Source organism: Hydra vulgaris, chromosome 02 (assembly GCF_038396675.1).
Source record: "Hydra vulgaris chromosome 02, alternate assembly HydraT2T_AEP".
In the NCBI taxonomy this organism is placed as follows: Eukaryota; Metazoa; Cnidaria; class Hydrozoa; order Anthoathecata; family Hydridae; genus Hydra; species Hydra vulgaris.
Window position 1 is genome coordinate 32,984,260 of NC_088921.1, and position 20,918 is coordinate 33,005,177.

Below are 20,918 nucleotides of genomic sequence, written 5' to 3' on the forward strand. Positions count from 1 at the left end.
TTTCTTTCATTAACTTTTTTTACTCTGTCGCGATATAAAACACTTTTGCATGTCTTTGGATCGTACCACTCATGTTCTAGTTTCTTCACAACAATTCTATCTGACATGACATCTTCTAAATCAAATAGTTGGTCATTGGATAAGTGCTTATAGGAATTAATAATCTTGTCAAAATTTAGTTTAGATAGGTCACGCTCTAACTTTCTTTTTTCTTTTTCATCCATTTTTTGCGCTTGATTTTTTGTCTTTTGCAAATCTCCTACTTTGCATCGATAGAGTCGATTTGTAAATCTGTTTTTACGTGCTCCATTAATTGACCATTTAACAATCTTTTCTCTTAAACTTAAATGTAGAGTTTCTAGATAGTCGACAGTCCTATTCTTTTTTGATCTAAGTTTGCAAGAGATACAAACCAGCTGGATTGGATTTGCATGTTTTAATTGTTTGTACAACATTTTTCACAACCTGCTCTGATGTAACAAAAAATTTTTTCATCCAGGGACTAGTAAGAAGCTTTCCAAATACTGTAAGTACACACATTTGTTTGATTGCGGTTGCACTACAAAATACTGTTCGAAGAGTTTCTTGTAAACTTTTACACTTTACTGTTTCAATTGTAAGATATTCTTTAAATTTACTGTGATGCTTCATTAAAATAAAGCAAGTATGGAAAGAATATGAAGTCTGTTTCCACAATACCTAGGAATGATACCTCGTGGTAAATCATTATTATCTAAAAAATTTACAAAACCTTGTGGATCGCATTTTACATCTTTAAATCTCATTTTATTTATAGCTAAAATAATCAAGGTTGCCATGCAGACATTTCCGAACAATTTGCATTTCTCATTTTTTAGAGACTTTAATGCTGTACGACATGAAATGGCAATTGTATCAAGAGGTTTTTTATTTAAATCTTAATGCAAAGATGATAAATATTGTCTTCCCAGTTTGAGTAGGCAGAGGTGGCACTAAAAACGAAAGCATAATACAAAAACAAAAATTGAAAATATTTTTTTATATAAACTCATGCGGCAAAGTTGATATATATATAGCCTTACAAATCGCAACAGATAAAGAAAAAAAAAGCATAATAATAATAATAATAAATACTTAAATCAGTTTTTCAAAAAGAGAAAATATGTCATTAACAACTGGAACAGATGAAATATGCACTAAAATAAAGAAATAGGCATAATAAACTAAAATCAAATCCGTGTAAAAATTTTCCAATTACAAGTTCACTTTAAACACCTTACCAATTCGTTCAGATGACGATGGCACTAAAAAATAAACATAAAATACAACATCGTCTTAAAATTAATTGGTTGTTAAAAAGGAATGATATGTAAACCTTACCAGTATTAACAGAAGCAGATAAAACTAAAAAAGAAAAATACGTAACATAATCTTGCAATCATAAATGTAAATTATTTGTCAATGCTTAAATTCTCATTGAATATAAATAAAATAAATTCTTATTGAAAGTATATTACCAACTGGAACAGATGCAAATGGCACTAAAATAAAAAATAAAATCTTGTATTTATTTTGTAATAACAATCATGTTGAAAGGTTTAGATTATACCTTACCAACTTGTTTCGATGATAATGGCGCTAAAAAATAAAAATATAAAATACTATAGCATAGACTTATATGATAAAAAAAAGTTATATGAAAAAGTTTATATGAAAAAATTAAATAATGTAGCACAACCTCAAAATAATTTAGAAATTAAAATCATATATGAAAACAAAAATATAAAAACCTTACCCATTATAACCAATGAAGTTGATAATAAAAAATAAAAAATGCAATACACAACATAACTGTGCAATTATTTAGTAATTGAAACCATACTTAAAATTATTTGCAATTAACATTAAATATATACATACATATATATATATATATATATATATATATATATATATATATATAAAACATATATATACATATATTTATATATATATATATATATATATATATATATACATATATATATATATATATATATATATATATATATATATATAAACTAGAGATGGAAAACGAACCGAACGAACCGAACTAACCGAACTAGAACCTTATCTACGACAGAACCGAACCGAACCCGATCTTTAGTTGTTACTAACCCGAACCGAACCCGAACTTTAAAACTGTTGTGAACGAACCGAATCAAACCAATTGTTCTTGCCCTAACCAAGCTAAATAGAGGCTTGAAAAAGTGAAAATTTTGTAATTCGCACATCACTACAATACATAACATGCTACATTACCTAATGTGTAACATACATAACATAATTCATTACCTAATGTATAACATACCACGAGTTTAGAATTATTTTGTTCTATCTTTCATATTAAGTGTTGGAAGAAAATGAGTTAGTAATTTTAGTAATTAATAATTACTTTTAAAATATATTTTAATTTTTAAATTTCTTCTAAATAATTTGTTTAAATCAAAATTATTTAAAGCATAAGTTATTATTTCTTTAAAAACTAGCTAAAATTTTAAGTAATTTTTACTTTTAGAAAAAAATGAAAAATTTTCTCCCAACGTTTAAAATGGGAAATAGAACAAAATAATTCTAACCTCGCGATAAGTCTACAATTCATAACATTACCAACCAAAATGGAAATGTTGTTTCTAAACATTTGCAATATTGAGGTGTTGTTAATGCTCTGAGTTTTTATTTATATCTTAGTAATTAATGATTGCAATAATTACATAATATTGTATTAATAATGAGTAACAGTAAATTAACTCGTAAATGGACTAAAAAGTGTTGAAGAATTTGATAACAGACGGAGCGGCTCGCTTAGTACCTGCATCATGGGCAAAGAGTGAATGTTGGACACGCTTCCGTTGCGTTGAAGTTGGGGATGAGGTTTGTAGCTATACTTACTGCATATAAAATTATTTAGTTTTATAAATATTTCAATAAATCAATAATCACCTGCATCTCTCAGGCATTGCATATTGCACACAATGCCAAACTGAGCAGCATTCAGGTTTGATAATTAATTGAATATCAAATGCTAAATAGAGTCAATTGACCTTAGTTATAATACACTTTATTTGATTTTTGTATAACCGTGAGTAATCATGTTATGATCAACAGGTTGTCAAGGAGTTTGCCGTTTGTAAGCAGTGTGGTTTATGGTTGTCAGTGCCAATTTGTCATACTACAACTTTACAAAGACATAATACATCACACATCAATAAGATCAGTTCAGAACCTGGACAATTAAAAATGACAAGCTTTTTACCTAAAAAGACAGAGGTTAATAAATATAGTTAGCGGATCTTGCTTTTCCCTATTTACTGTTTTAACTTTTCACTTGCTACCATTGATAGCAAAATATATTTGTTACAAGTTGTTAGCAAAATTTTAGAAATACAATGTTTTTTGTAGTACAAAAAAAAAAGGCCATTATGTATTGCTATGTGTTTAATGTCTATTGTTTATTGCTTTATACTTTACAGGTTCCTAAACACATTTGTGAATATGCTCAACGTGCAGCCCTTTACATGATTGCAAAAGACATTCAGCCATTCTCGTGTGTTCAGGATGATGGGTTCCGTCACTTTGCTCAAACAATGATTGATATTGGATCGAAGTATGGATCAGTGAAACTTGAGGATATTATGTGTGATCGAACAACGCTGTCTAAGACACTACTACCAAAGTTTTACAACGAATGTGTTCGAAAGCTGAAAGACGAACTTGCTGGGGTTACTCATATCGCAATAACAACTGATCACTGGACCGATGACATTCTAAAATACTCTTATCAAACTTTTACAGCACATTACATTAACAGCAGTTATTGCCTTATAAGTAAATGTGTTGGATTGTTTGAGTTTAGTGAGTCTGGCATTGAAGACTGGCATTGCCGTAAAAGCAAAGACAACTGAAATACTTAAAAAACTTTTCCCTCAGACTATAAAAAGTGACAATTTGGTATTTGTGACTGATAATGGGAGTAATATGAAGTCGGCTTATCGCAACGATGTTAGACTTAGTTGTGCAGGTCATAATCTTAATTTAGCTGTTGAAAAAGCTTTGAAATCCCCTGGTGCTAATTTAGTTCATGAAATGATCAAGACTTCAAAGGAAATGATGGGCTACTTTAAACATAGTGGGAAGAACCAGGAACTAAATCACACTCTCAAACAGGATGTTGCGACTCGTTGGAACAGTCAATTTTTTCTTTTGCAATCACTGTCATGCCAGTTAGATCATGTTAAGTCAATTCTTGCTGATTCAAAGCAGTTTGACAAACTTGAGCAACTGAACAACGTTAATGAAAAATTGTTGCATGACGTCGTAGAGTTTTTGCATCTCTTTCACAAGGCAACTGTACAATTGTCACATGTGCCGACGTCCCCTGATGTATGGCCAATGCTTTTTTATCTTCGATCAGTCTGTAAGATCAATGGTTCAGACAGCGACAGTATGCGTGATTTGAAGGCAGTTTTTCTGTCCAGTTTGAATAAAAAGTATGTTATTCATCCTTTGCACAAGCTATCAACACTTATTGTTCCTTCTTACAAATACTTGTCTTTTGTCAACACAGACGATCGCAATTTTGTTTATTCAGAAATGCGTAGTATGGTGGACAAAATTATTTCTTCTTCACCAAATCAGGTGATACGAAAGGACTCAGGCAATACAGATATAGACAGCATTAGTGAATGCACTCATTCAGATCAGCTGCCTCCTGCAAAGAAGAATAAAGCTGATCTTGAATCGTATGATTTGCTGGCAGACTTAAAAACAGTTGCCACTCCATTGTCTAACGCCGAAAGTAATGACACAAGACATGAACTTGACATATACTTGGCACTGCCCGTGACAGCGTGTGATGCATTGCAATTCTGGAAAGACAATGACCGTGAACATAAGCTTCCGACGATGGCATTGATTGGTAGAAAGTTGTTCGCTATTCCTGCTACAAGTACTGCCAGTGAAAGAGTGTTTTCAGTGTGTGGGGTGACGATGAGTAAGCGCAGGGGTCACCTAAACCCAGAAACATTGGAAATACTGATATTTCTCAAATACAACATGCAGCCCTGATTACTAGACTGACAGTAGGCTACTTAAGCTACCGTTATCTGTGTTCAGAAAGTTACTGCTTTAATGTTTTGTGCAATTTAACTGCAGCTATTAGCAACTTTATATATATATATATATATTTACATATATATATACATAATTATATAAATATTTATATATATATATATATATATATATATATATATATATATATATATATATATATATATATATATGTATATAAATTTATTCACCAATTATCGAAGTAAGGTTTGCTAAAGATAAAGAAAACAAATTTGTTGGAATGTGAATGGAAAATTTTTCAACTTTAAAATACATTTGTTTCGAGTTATAATATCTATATAATGATGTATTAACAAAGTATTCACTTTAAAATATTGAAACCTACAAAACTTACATATTTGTTTGCCATGTTCACCTAAATACCAATTCTAAATTAAAACATTTACTTGAAGTTTATATTTGTAATGATGTATCAATTAGTTATATGGTGAAAAATATAGTAGTCTATGAAACTTACGTATCTGCTGACCGTACTCACCTAAATACCAATTTTAAACCAAAATACTTATTCAAAGCTAACGAGGAATACTAACACAGCATACAAATACTTTTAAATGATATAGTAACTAAAACAATTTAACGAACCTAATCAGATGAAGTAAAACCTAAAAGTGGCAGTTTAAACATTATTTACTAAGTGAATTAAAATGTTCAGTTAATTTTCTAAATGCTGAAAAACAATATCTGTATCCAATATTCAAATACAATTAATTTTATTAATAGGTATTTCAACGATCAAGAATAAAAAAAAATTTTGTCAATTAAATATTGGATTTTTCAGTTGTGCCGTCAAAACCGACCACAATAATGTGGAAGACCAGGAAACATTGATGATTATTACATGGCATTATAAATGATATATTTTTACATATAGAGTAGACGTGTAATTTTTGAAAATGCAAAAAAAAGGTTTATATGACAATACACATTTTTAGTGTTTATGAATTTATTAACGATTTAACAATCGCACCTTGAGTGAGATCAGTAGAATGTTTAATTTCACTTTAAACGATCAATATAATGCAGAAATCTGGATTAAATGCATTTCAGCCTCTTCTCGAGGGTTTTTTTTGTCAGAAATTTGTTAATAATTACTACAGGAGCCGTTTTAGCTCTGAAAGTCTTGTAATTATACTTTTAATAAGTATATACAGGGTAAGCTTTATTGATAACAGCATTAGCTACTTTATACAAGTAACACTTAGTACCTTTTAAACCTAACGTCTATTTCTGTTCCTGATCATATAGGTTAAAATCTAAAAGAAGCAAGTGTAACATTATTCACTAAGTAAATTAAATGTTCAGGTTATTTTTTTAATGCTGAATATCAATATCTGTATAAATATTTAATTACAATGATTGTTACTATAATAGTGTTTCTACAATCAAGAATATAAACAATCGTTGTCAATTTAGAATTATATTTTTTTGTTGTGCCGTCAAACCCGACTACAAGTTTGCGGGCAACCAGCAAACATCGATGATTATTTTATAGAATTAAAATTGATATATATAGATATACAGAGAGTACGGGAAATTTATAGGAATAAAAAATAAAGATACATATGAATAATATGAATCTCTGGTGTTTAGGTATTATTTAACAATATAACATTGGCACTTTGAGTAGCATCAGTAGGATGTTCAAATTGACTTTAGACGATCCAGATAATGCTGAAGTCTGGATTAGATGCTTTTCATTCTCTTCTGGAGAGGTTTTTGTCAGAAATTAATTAATAAGTACTACAGGAACCGTTGTTGCACTAGCAGTGCTAAGCTTGTATTTATATTTTCGCTGTCTATATATAGATTATTTATGTATTATTTAACGATATAACATTAGCACTTTGAGTAGGATCAGTAGGATAATATCATTAACTTTAGTCAGAATAGATAATGCTGAAGACTAGATTAGATGCTTTTTAGCCTCTTGTCAAAAAATTTTTTGTCAGAATTTTATAATTAAGTACAACAGGAACCGTTTTAGTACTAGCAGTCTTGTAATCTTGTCGCTGCTTATATATAGGGTAAGCCTTATCGATAACAGTATTAGTTACAATATACAAGTTACACTTAGTATTGTTTATACCTAATGTCTTCTCTTGTTCCTGATCAGATGAATTAATATCTAAAAGTTGCAATTTTATTATTATGCACTAAGTGAAATAATATGTTCAGTTAGTTTTCTAAATGACGATTAATTATATCTGTATTTTTATTCAATTACAATGAATATTACTAATTAGTTTTTCTACATTCAAGAAGAAAAGCAATTGTTGTCAGTTATGAATTAAATTTTTCTGTTGAGCCGTCAAAACCGACTACAGTTTTACGGACGTTTAGCAAACATCGATGATTATTACGTGACATTATCATTAATATATTTTTATAAATAGTGTGAATGTGTTTTTTTTTGGAATGTAAAAATCTACAATAGGAACCGTTTAAGCACTAGCGGTCTTGTGATTAACTTTTCGCTTATTATATAGGGTAAGCCTTATGGATATTAGCAATAGCTTCATTATACAAGTAACACTCAGTACCTTTTTAACCTTATGTCCCCTCCTGTTCCCCATCAGATAAATTAAAATCTAAAAATGGCAATTTTAACCATATTAACGAAGTAAATTACAATGTTTAGTTAATTTTCTTAATGCTGATAAACAATACCTGTATCTAATAATTAATTACAATAAATAATACTAATAAGTATTTTTGCAATCAAGTATATAAACAACTGTTGTCAATTAAGAATTAGATTTTTCTGTTGTGCCGTCAAAACCGACTACAAATTTGCGGACGACCAGCAAAGAACCATGATTAGTATTTAGCATTATAATTGGTATATCTTTATATGTAGTGTGCACGTGTGTTTTATATTAATGCAAAGTAAAAGGTTTTGTGACTAAAATATATTCTTAGTTTTTGTGTTTCATTTAACGATATAAAAATAACGTTATGAATTTGATTAGTAGGATGCTAAAATTGATTTAAGACGATCCAGATAAAGCAGAAGCCGGTATTAGATGCTCTTCAGCCTCTGCTCGAGGGGTTTGTTTAAAAGAAATTTTTTACTAAGTACTATAGTAACCATTTTAGCACAAGCACTGTAGTAATTATCTTTTTGCTGTTTATATATAGCTTAAGCCTTATGGATTACATTATTAGCTACATTATACAAGTAACACTCATTATCTTTTATACCTAATGTCTTCTCCTGTTCCTCATCGGGTAAATCAATTTCTAAAAAACGGTATTTTAACATTATTCAGTGAATGAACTAAAATGTTTAGTAAATTTTCTTAAGCTTAATAACAATATCTGTACCAATATTCAATTGCAATAAATATAACCAATAAGTATTTCTACAATGAGAAAATAAACGGTAGTTGACAGTTAAAAATTAGATTTTTTTGTAGTGCCGCTAAAACCGACTACAAGTTTACGAACAAATAACAAACATCGATGATCATTATAAGGTAATATAATTGATATGTTTTTATATATAGTGTGTACGTGTTTTTTATTTAGAATGTATATGAAGGTACTACAGAAACTGTGTTAGCATTAGTAGTCTTGTAATTATCTTTTTGCTGTATATATATACTGGCAAGCCTTATAGATAACAGTATTATCTTAATTATCCAAGTAATACGCAGTACCTGTTATGCTTAATGTCTTCTCCTGTTCCTGATCAGATAAAGTAAAATCTAAAAGTGGCAGTTTTAACATTGTTTACTTAGTGAATTAAAATGTTCAATTAATTTTCTAAATGCTGAAAAACAATATCTGTATTCAATATTTAATTACAATGAATATTATTAATAAGTATTTCAACAGTTAAAAATGTAAACGATTGTTGTCAATTAAACATTAGATTTTTCTGTTGTGCCGTCAAAACCAACTACAAGGTTGTGGAAGACACATTGATGATTATTACCTGGCATTATAATTGATATACTTTTATATAGAGTGTGTACGTGTAATTTTTGAAAATGCAAAAAAAAGGTTTATATGACAATATATATTTTTAGTGTTTATGAGTTTATTAACAATTTAACAATGGCACCTTGAGTGAGATCAGTAGAATGTTTAATTTCACTCTAAACGATCAATATAATGCAGAAGTCTGGATTAGATGTATTTCAGCCTCTTCTCGAGGGTTTTTTTTGTCAGAAATTTGTTAATAATTACTACAGGAGCCGTTTTAGCTCTGAAAGTCTTGTAATTATATTTTTAATAAGTATATACAGGGTAAGCTTTATTGATAACAGCATTAGCTACATTATACAAGTAACACTTAGTACCTTTTAAACCTAACGTCTTTTTCTGTTCCTGATCATATAGGTTAAAATCTAAAAGAAGCAAGTGTAACATTATTCACTAAGTAAATTAAATGTTCAGGTTAATTGTTAAATGCTGATTATCGATATTTGTATGAATATTTAATTACAATGATTATTACTATAAAAGTATTTCCACATTCAAGAATATAAACAATCGTTTTCAATTGAGAATTATATTTTTTGGTTGTGCCGTCAAACCCGACTCAGAATTCCGGACCACCAGCATACATCGACTATTATTACGTATCATTATAATTGATATATTTACACATATAGAGTGTACGTGAAATTATTAGGAATATAAAAATAAAGTTATATTTGACCAATATGAAACTTTAGTGTATATGTAGTATTTAACAATATAACATTGGCACTTTGAGTAGCATCAGTAGGATGTTCAAATTGACTTTAGACGATCCAGATAATGCTGAAGCCTGGATTAGATGCTTTTCATTCTCTTCTCGAGAGTTTTTTTTTGTCAGAAATTAATTAATAAGTACTACAGAAACCGTTTTAGCACTAGCAGTGCTAGGCTTGTATTTATATTTTTGCTGTCTATATATAGATTATTTATGTATTATTTAATGATATAACATTGGCACTTTGAGTGGGATCAGTAGGATGTTCTCATTAACTTAAGTCAGAATAGACTAGATTACTAAGAAGACTAGATTAGATGAAGACTAGATTAGATGCTTTTCAGAGCCGAAGACTAGATTAGATGCTTTTCAGCCTCTATTTAAAAATTTTTTTTGGCAGTATTTTATAATTAAGTGCTACAGGAACCGTTTTAGCTCTAGCAGTCTTGTTATTATCTTTTCGCTGTTTATATATAGGGTAAGCCTTATGGATAACAGCATTAGTTACAATATTCAAGTTACACTTAGTTCTTTTTATACTTAAGGTCTTCTCCTGTTCCTGATCAGATAAATTAAAAGTGGCATATTTTATTAATTTTCACTGAGTGAATAAAATTGTTCAGTTAATTTTCTGATTGATGTTTAAGATTATTTGTATTCATTAATCAATTACAATGAATATTACTAATAATTTTTTCTTTTATCGGTAATAAAAACAGTGGTTGTCACATAAGAATTGAGTTTTTCTGTTGTGCCGTCAAAACCGATTACAAGTTTGCGGACGACAATCAATCATTGATGAATATTACGTAGCATTATAATTGATATATTTTTATATGTTGTGTGCACGTGTATTATGTGGTAATGCTAAAATAACGTTCTATGACTAATATTTAATCTTAGTATTTAAGATTTGGTAAACATATATAGGATCAGTGGGATGTTCAATTTTATTTTAGACGATCCACATGCATTAGTCTGGATTAAATGCTTTTCAGCCTCTGCTCTACAAGGTTTTTTGACAGAAATTTATTAAAAAGTTCTACAGAGACCGTTTAGCACTAGCATTCTTGTAATTATCATTTTGCTGTTTATATATATAGGGTAAGCCTTATGGATAACAGCATTAGCCACATTTTAATAGTGACACTCAGTACCTTTTATACCTAATGTTTTCTTTTGTTCGTCAACTGATAATTTAAAATCTGAAATGGCAATTTTAACAATATTCATGATGTTGATTCAAATGTTTTGTTAGTTTTTTAAATTCTAATTAACAATATCTGTATTCAATATTTAATTACAATAAATATTACTAATAAATATTTCTGCAATCAAGAATGCAAACAATTTTTGTCAAATAAGAGTTAGATTTTTCTGTTGCCCCGTAAAAACCGACTGCAAGTTAGCGGACGAATAACAAACCTCGATGATTATTATGTAGCATTATAATTGTTATATTTTTAAATATAGTTTGTACGTGTATTTTTTGTGAATGTAAGTATACGTACACAGTAACCATTTTAGCACTAGCGGTCTTTTAGTTATATTTTTGCTGTTTATATACAGGGTAAGCCTTACGGATAAATGCATTAGCCACATTACAATAGAACCACTCAGTACCTTTGTTACCTCATGTCTCCTCCTGTTTCTCATAGGATGAATCAATATGTAAAAGTGACAAATTTTAACATTATTTACGAAGTGATATAAATGTTTAATTACTTTTTCTAAATCCCTTTTACCAATATCTGTATTTAATATTTAATTACAATGAATATTACTAATAAGTATTTTTAGAATGATGAATATAAATTATTTTAGTCAATTAAAAATTTGATTTTTTTGTTGTGTCGTTGAACCCATCCACACGCTTTCAGACGATTTGCAAATATTGATGATATGTGGCATTATATTCGATACATTTTTATATATAATGTGTTCATGTAATTTTTAGGAATGTAAAAGAAGGTACTACAGGAACCTATTTAGTATTAGTAGTCCTGTGAATATCTTTTTGCCGTAATATAGGGTTAGCTTTTTGGATAACAGCATTAGTTACATTATACGAGTAACACTCAGTACCTTTTTTATCTAGTGTGCTCTCCTGTTCCTTATTTGTAAATAAAATCTTAAAGTTGCAATTTTATCGTTATTTACAAAGTGAAATGAAATGTTTAGTTAATTTTCTATTTGCTGATTAACAATATATGTATTTAATATTCAAATACAATGAACGTAGAAATACTAATAAGTATTTTTACAATTAAGAATATAAAGAATTGTTGTTAATCAAGAATTGGATTTTTCCGTTGTTCCGTGAAAAGCTACTATAAGTTTGCGAACGTCCAGCAAACATCGTTGATTATTACGTAGCATTATTATTAATATCTTTTTATATATAGTTTGCTGGTTTATTTTTTCAGAATGTAAAGAATAGGTATATATGGCTAATATAAATCTCTAGTGTTTATGTATTATTTAACGATATAACATTGGCACTTTGAGTAGGATCAACAGGATGTTTTAGACGTTTTTAGATGTTTTTAGAATTGTCTTTAGACGATCCAGGTAATGCTTAAGTCTATATTAGATGCATTTCGGCCGCTCTTCGAAAAGTTTTTTTGCTAGAATTTTAATAACAAGCACTACAGAAACCGTTTTAGCACTAGCATTATAGTAATTATCTTATTGCTGTTTATATATAGGGTAAGACTTATGGATAATAGCATTAGCTACATTATATTAGTAACACTCAGTACCTGTTATACCAAATGTCTTTTTCTGTACCTGATCAGCTAAATTAAAATCTCAAAGTGGAAATTTTAACAATTTTCATAAAAAGAATTAAAATGTTTAGTTAATTTCTAAATGCTGATTAACAATATTTGTATTTAATAATTAATTGAAATGAATATTTCTAATGAGTTTTCTGCAATCAAGAATACAAACAATTGTAGTAAATTATAAATTGTATTTTTCTGTTGTGCCGTCAAAACCGACTACAAGTTTTTGGACGACCAGCAAACATCGATGATTATGATATGGCATTATAATTGATATATTTTTGTAGAAAGTGTACGTGTAGTTTTTGAAAATGCAAAACAACTGTTTATGTGACTAATATATATTTTTAATGTTTATGTTTTATTTAACAATATCAAATTAGCACTATAAGTAGGATCAGTTGGATGTTCAAATTGACATAAGACGATCCAGATTATCCTGAAGCCTATGTTTGATACTTTTAGGCCTCTTAACAAAAGGTTTTGGAATGTCGAAAAAAGGTTTATAATAGGGTACATTATCGAAATTGCAAATTTTGAAAATTTTAAATTAAAACGGTTCGAATTACATCTTTTTTTCGAAATCTATATAAACTTTATGAAATTAATGGAACTAACGACATTTTGGCAATAAAAAAGGAGTTTTGAAATGTAAAATTCATATTGAAATAAAAAATTGGACATTAAAAAGTGAAATTAATTTCCAAAGAAAAATGAGATTTTTGAAATGTGAAATGTAACTTTAAAAATAAAATTGTATTTCGAAAATTGAACTTAATTTCAAAACAAAAATCAGAATTTCGAATGCACCTAAATAATATATACATAAATATATATATATATATATATATATATATATATATATATATATATATATATATATATATATATATACACATATATATATAGATATATATATATATATATATAGATATATATATATATATACATATATATATATATATATATATATATATATATATATATATACACATATATATATAGATATATATATATATATATATAGATATATATATATATACATATATATATATATATATATATATATATATATATATATATATATATATATATATATATATATATATATATATATATATATATATATATATATATATATATATATAGAAATGTTTTTTATTATTTGTTTTCTTAAATTAAAACTCACTGCTTCAATAAGCTCGGCGCCAGCCGGTTCCGTAGCTCCGTTATATATTAAACCGGTTGAACTAAATAAGCATTCTGATGGCACCGATGTCGCTGGAACTGAAAATATTACCCGTGCAATTTGTGTCAAAACCAGGAACCATTTTTGATTAGCTTGGATAAATTCGATAGGATTATTTTCGTAGCTCTGAAAGTATTACACACTGTAATCGTTTATTGCTTTTTCAAGTTTATTATTGTTTTCAACCAAATGACTTATCTGTTACAAGTTTTTAAGTTGATTGGCTTTCGTCTTTTGTTGTTAACGAAAGTAGTTGTATTTGCAAACGGTGGCGTTGACGATTGCTGAAATGTTTTTTATGGTATTATCAGTTGAGCTGTTTGATGAGTTTAAAGTGTTATTTAAACAATTTTTTTCAATTGTTATATCGATATCTCCGGATTCGTTTTAGATGCATTTCATATAATGTTTTTGTAAACGTTTTTGCCTTTGTAATGCATTCTTTTCTATCGATATCATTTTTTACAAATTCAAATTTACGAAATTTGAAATCAAGAAAAGTAGCTGCTAAGAAAAAATCATTAGGAAAAATGTATTTAAATCGCCCTTTTAGAGTCCTTAATAAATCCTTTTGAAAAGTCTTAACTAGTTCTGTAAAAATAAGTTGCGATTCAAGTAAGCTATTTAGTAGAGAAATATAATGTTGGAAAAATATAATGAAGAAATATAATGTTGGAAACAGATATGTTACTGTAACATTTCTTTCCGCTAAAAAGTTTTGTTAGTTCTTTAATTGGGTGTAACAAACCACATAAATCCTCCAGTACCTTAAATTCATTAGCAGAGGCAAGATAGTCTTTAATATTTTGGTATTCGATGCTTATCATATCCAACGACGTTTTATTAGTTAATATAGATTCAATCACATGGAATTGGCTATTCCAGCGAATAGCTATACCCTGTACTAACTTTATTTTAGTTTCATATCGAAGTGTTTCTAGAACTTCTCTTAACTTTTTTTGTAACATCTCCGAATGGTTAAATAAACCAACAATGTTTCTACAGGATGAAATTACCTAGGGGATTTCCAATTTACCTTCGTTAATTTTTTCAATTTCTTTAACTTCACTTTCTGTAATTTCTTTATTAATTAATTTTCCTTTACCGTCGTAATCTTTTACTTCGTAGCGCTTTGAACCATTTTTAATTTTTTTACTTTTATATCTCGTGTTTAGTAAATCGTTAACCACAAAATTCAAACGATGACCAGCACACGGAATCTTAAGAACATTATCGCCAAATTTATTTACAGCAGAGAAAATGTTTGCACCTGACTCAGTAACTAGTGCAAAAATCTTATTACTGTTTGACTATTCACGCAAAATTTCGTTTAACGTATTAAATAAATATTCAGCTGTTTTCACTTCAGACATAAAACTAAGATCCAGGTTTCAGTCAACCAGAATCATGTTATTGTCAATAAAATGACAAGTCACACCGAGGTAATTGTTTTTACTTAATGATGACCAAACATCACAAGTAATTGTAATGAAATGACATCCCTTTCAATTCTAGCATTACAATTGGTCCTAGATTGTCCGTAATTAATAGAATTAATTTTTTGCTCACCGTATTTATGCATGGGATTTCGTAGCTTCTGTTTAACTCACTAACTAATTTACAAAATCTGGATGATATACTATCGAAATCGGCTGAACAGTACCAACAATAAAGTTCACCAATAACTTGTTTAACTTTTTATGACCAGTCTCTTCAAAACTATTTTCATTACCGCTCTCAATATTGGATATATCGTCATCGTTGAGTAAAATTGTTGACTTTTCAGATATTTTTGAATTAATGCAATGATCAATTATTAAATGGGATTGCTGTTGAACTGGTCGAACTGTTGTAAGTTAGAATCTTATAACATACGCTGCATTTTGTTTGATTCTTTTGGTCTTATTCGAGATATGTCCAAACGAAGCTTTCTTAATTCCTTATTCCTTTCTTAACCCTTTAGCGCCCACCAGGGCTTAAAATTTTCAAAAAATTCCAAAAACTTCAAAAAGCAATTGTTTTTTGATCTAGATTATGAATTAAAAAATAAAATTTTAAAATTTCACTAGCAAACCCAATTATGTCATTGTAGCATATCTGCTACAATGGGAATACGAGGAAAAAAATAACAAAAGTTTTCTTAAAATAAAGATTTTGTATTTAAGTATATAAAGAAATAAAGAAATTTGAAAATTGAAACTTTGCTATTGATTTCATTTTACAAATTCTGTTCTTATTAAATAAAACACAATATATCTTATAAGACAGTTAACAACCATTTATACTATAAATATAAACAAATTTTAAATGCCATTAATGGTAGTCATGATAACAATTTCTGTCCTTATTTAAGCATAACCAAACATTGCACTTTTTGCAACGAATATAAGAAAAACCAGTTTTGCATTTCTTACACCGCTGCCGTTTGTCACTATAAGTTGGTAAGTGGTCAAATCCATCCAGACGGATATCTTTTGTAGGATTACTCTGAACAGCAGCAGCTCTTTTGGTTGGTATAGGTATTGCATCAAGAGATGCTCTTCCAGCTTTTCTTTTTACAACAGTTACCAAGCTAGAAGCTACTGCAGCTTGAAAATTTTTTAGAGGCATGAATTTCTTACTGGGGCAAATAATTTTTAAGTCCCGACGATACAAAAACCAGGCATTTGATAATGCAATAAGAAGGGTATGTGCCCATACATATATATACCATCTATGGCATTTTAAATTTGGTTTGTAGAATGAGCACATCATATCCAGTTTGTCAACTCCACCCATATTTTTATTATAAAACTGGACTATATATGGTTGTTTTACCATAATATGTTTGCAGGTTTTTCTATCATAACGCCTTACTGAGTTGATTGGTTCAATACTAGCAAAAGACGAAATTAAAGTAACTACCTTGTTATCTATCCAAGAGACAGCTATGTTTAGATTTGATGTCAGTACGATTAGATTAGATTAGATTTGATGTCAGTACGATAGTCAAACGATCCACGCCCTTGATTTTTTAATTCTTTTTCAGAAGTGAATGGGCATTTGTTAAGGCGCTTAAGGCGAGCTGTTCCAACATACCATATTCTACGCTTTTTTAGCTCATCTAGCAAAGGCAATGAAGAAAAGTAATTGTCAGCAAATATTTTAAAATTATGATTTTCTGGCAAAGTTGAGGTCATTTTAATTACAACAGATGCCCCGACACCATGAGGAGAAACTTCATCTTTCTTTTTTATTTCTTTTCCTTGATATAAATCAAAGTCATACAAATACCCACTGACACCACATCTAGCCCAAAGTTTGAACCCCCATTTATTGGGTTTTTTCGGAAGGTATTGCTTCAAAAATGACCTTCCTTTGAAGGGAACCATTATCTCATCAACTGATTGATTTTCCTCATGAGAAACTTTTAAGAAATTTTCTCGCAGTTTTTCCAACCAAGGTCTTAATTTCCAAGCCCGATCATTTTTCTTTACTTCATCTGTTACGTTTAGATTGTCAACAAAGTGTAAATAGCGGAGGATAGAAAGAAATCTATTCCTTGATAATATTGAACTTACTCCATCATAATTCATAAAGGTTTCCCAATAAGATCTCACAGATGGTAGTTTTACAAGACCCATACGAAAAAAAACACCAATAAAAGACTCTATTTCATTCGATGTGACAGAAATATTTGTACCTGATGACTGGCAACTATATAAACTAGATTGTTCAGCAATAATGTCTATAAGATTGTCATCAACAAACATTTTAAAATATTCGTATGGAGTAGTAGTTTCGTCCGGAATAGGTTCAATAGGTACCTCTTGAAAAGCAATATCACCAATCAAATCATTATCTAGTGTAACCTTTTTCCAAAGTGGTAAACTTGCTTTTTTTTGTTTTTTGTTGTTGACTATTTTGGATTTTTTTGGGAGTGGGGCTGAAGAGTTGGAATAGAGCATATCATCACGTGTACTACTTTCCTGGGTAAGAGACTCCGATATTGGAAAAATAATGTTGTCATTGTTGTCATCATGCACAACCTTAGTATTGCTTACAACTGCAGTTGAAACATCAGATTCAAATTCAGAGTCTGACTCACTAAGATCCTCAAAATCACTTTCACCATCAAGAATAAATGCGAGAGCATCTTCAATATTTAATTTTTTATTTTTATTCATCTAAAGAATAACAATATATGTGCATATATATATATATATATATACATATACATATATACATATATATATATGTATATGTATATATATATATATATATATATATATATATATATATATATATATATATATATATATATATATATATATATATATATATATATATATATATATATATATATATTGATAACAATGTATACTTAAAAAGTCCATAATAGCATATATGATACATATAAATTCAAATAGCATTTTGTGGTAGTTTCAAAAAGAGAAAACTCTCTTAAATACTTCTAAAACTTACATGTATTATTAATTTACAATAAAATAAACAAATAAGCTTCAATATTCATAAAAAAAAAGGTAAAAACTTACTTTGAAAATACCTTGCCTGACAACAATCACCCGATTTTTAAAAAGACGATTTTGATGTGTTTTTATGCCTTGATTATCCAATTATATTAACCTTGCTAAATCGGACCAACAAAAATATGTTGTAAATATGCTACAAAAGGTGTTTTTGAGATCACTGTGTTGACAGGGTGGCCATAAAAGGTTTCTAAAGTTATGTAGCAGATCTGCTACACGGGGCGCTAAAGGGTTAATTTCTTATTCCTTTCTTAATAACAGATTTACTGACATGTTTATTCAAACTAAAAAGCAAGTAGTTTTTTTACTCGTACACATACAACAAATATTAGTAAATTAGTATCTTATGTTATTAGTAAATTTGAAACACATGTCACTTCACTTAGGTTAACGAACGATTGAGGAGAATAATATAACATTAGTTACATTTTAGAGTTATGTAACAAAAAGTTTGTCAAGGTATAAATATAATTGTTTGAAATCGTTGTAAATCTCATCTAAATAACCACTAGAGAGTAATTAACCGTTTACGTTGCAACAACGATTTCATATACTTGCGTTAGAGGCCCTGAGGGAATTGCACATTATAACTTTTAAACATCGTTATTATATCGTTTAGGAAAAGCAAATTTAAAATTAAATAGTGTTTAAACTAATGTTGCTATCAACTTCGACTAAATCGACTAAAAGTCTACTAGTCGAAATTAGTCGACTAGTAGACTTGAATTAATCATTGGATTGCACTAAAAGAATACACTTGCTAAAAAATGATATAAGAGACTTAAATGAAAGCTTATATTTTCTCGAACATTTAATCGACCAAAAAGCGAAAGCTGCTAATGATTCTAAAGAATTTGAAGGCCCACATAATATTACAATTTTAAACGAAAAATGCAGAATCTCCGAAAATAGGTCGCGGCGTAATAACTTAAGGATAGACGGAATTCCTGAAAATATCAATGAAACTTAGAATGTAACTGAACAAAAGGTTCAGAATTTATTATGTGTAAATTTAGGAGTAAAAGGAGTCGAAATTGAAAGAGCGCATCGAGTTGGATTTAGAAAAGAAACCCGATCCCGAACCATTATATTAAAGTTGTTAAGGTTTAAAGATAAATCAAACATTCTAAAAGAAAAGAGAAAACTCAAAGATCTGAATATTAACGTGAATGAAGATTTCTCTCAAGACACGACAAGAATACGAAGGAAGTTATTTTCTGAAGCGAAAGTGAGAAAATTAAATGTAGGAAATGTATTTGTCAGGTATGACAAACTTATTATTTTAAAAAATGTTTATAATAATTCAAAATGATCAACTTGTTTCTCCGCGCAGCGGCCTTGTTCGTCGAGGTTCGTGTTTCGGTGTTATAGAGTTGAGAGAGGGTTATAACCACTTTCATAGCCTTCTCATCTGTAGTGGCCTTCTTGGCCTTGAGGAAGTGAATAACAAAAAAAATATATATAGCTAGAAAACTAATCATTTTTAATCTTAATTTTAAATATTATAATAATAAAAATGGTTAACTAATTAAACGTTTTTGAGGACGTCATAATCAACTCTAACTATTTTGATATTAAGGAAGTATCTAACCTCATGAATGCGTCACAAATGTTATTTTCAACTTTAATTTTAAACATTCGTATATGAACAAAAACTTTGAAAGTTTTCAATCAATGCTCAAAAGATAACTTCTGAGTTTACGGTAATATGCTTAATGGAAACATGGTGCAGAAGTGAAAAAAAAAAAAGCAACTTCAAGTTTGCGGACGTATGGGAAACATCGATGATTATTATGTGGCATTTTAATTAATATCTTTTTATATATAATGTGTACGTAGAATATTTAGGAATGTAAAAAAAAGTACTACAGGAACTGTTTTAGCATAAATAGTCTTTTGATTATCTTTACGCTGTATATATATACAGCCCTATGGACAACAGCATAAGCTACATTATACGAGTAACACTCAGTACCTTTTATACCTAATGTGTAATCCATTTCCTCATTAGATGAATCAAAATCTAAAAGTGGCAATTTTATCATTGTTCACGTTCATTGTTAAAATGCTTAGTTAATTTTCTAAATGCTGATTTACAATATCTCTATTTAATATTCAATTACAATGAATGTAGAAATACTAATAAGTATTTCTACAAACAAGAATATAAATAGTTGTTGTCAATTAAGAACTGGATTTCTCCGTAGTTCCGTCAAAACCTGCTATAAGTTTGCGAACGTCCAGCAAACATCGATGATTATTACGTAAAATGATAGTTCTTTTTTTAAATTCTGATTAACAATATCTGTATTTAATATTCAATTACAATGAATGTAGATATACTAATAAGTATTTCTAAAATCAAGAATATAAATGATTGTTGTCAATTAAAAGTTGGATTTGTCCGTTGTTACGTCGAAACCTACTATAAGTTTGCGAACGACCAACAAACATCGACGATTATTACGTGGCATTATTATTGCCATTTTTTTATATATAGT

At 28.8% G+C, this 20,918-nt stretch overlaps 2 protein-coding genes across 2 annotated transcripts; one reads left to right on the forward strand and one right to left on the reverse strand.

Moving 5' to 3' along the window:
- The first annotated feature begins 3,996 nt into the window (after window positions 1–3,996).
- Window positions 3,997–5,085, forward strand: LOC136076013 (zinc finger BED domain-containing protein 4-like). The gene has a single exon (XM_065789473.1). It carries the CDS (start codon window positions 3,997–3,999, stop codon window positions 5,083–5,085), a length of 1,089 nt encoding a protein of 362 aa, XP_065645545.1.
- An 11,757-nt stretch (window positions 5,086–16,842) lies between these two features.
- LOC136076014 (piggyBac transposable element-derived protein 3-like) lies at window positions 16,843–18,617 on the reverse strand. The gene is made up of 2 exons (XM_065789474.1): window positions 18,424–18,617; window positions 16,843–18,054 (listed from the first exon to the last, which is right to left on the reverse strand). Exon 2 carries the CDS (start codon window positions 18,052–18,054, stop codon window positions 16,843–16,845), a length of 1,212 nt encoding a protein of 403 aa, XP_065645546.1. The 5' UTR covers window positions 18,424–18,617.
- Window positions 18,618–20,918: the final 2,301 nt, after the last annotated feature.

Coding starts and splice junctions, on each gene's coding strand:
- LOC136076013 (XM_065789473.1), top strand. CDS start 3,997: ATGAAGTCGGCTTATCGCAACGATGTTAGACTTAGTTGTGCAGGTCAT.
- LOC136076014 (XM_065789474.1), bottom strand. CDS start 18,054: ATGAATAAAAATAAAAAATTAAATATTGAAGATGCTCTCGCATTTATT.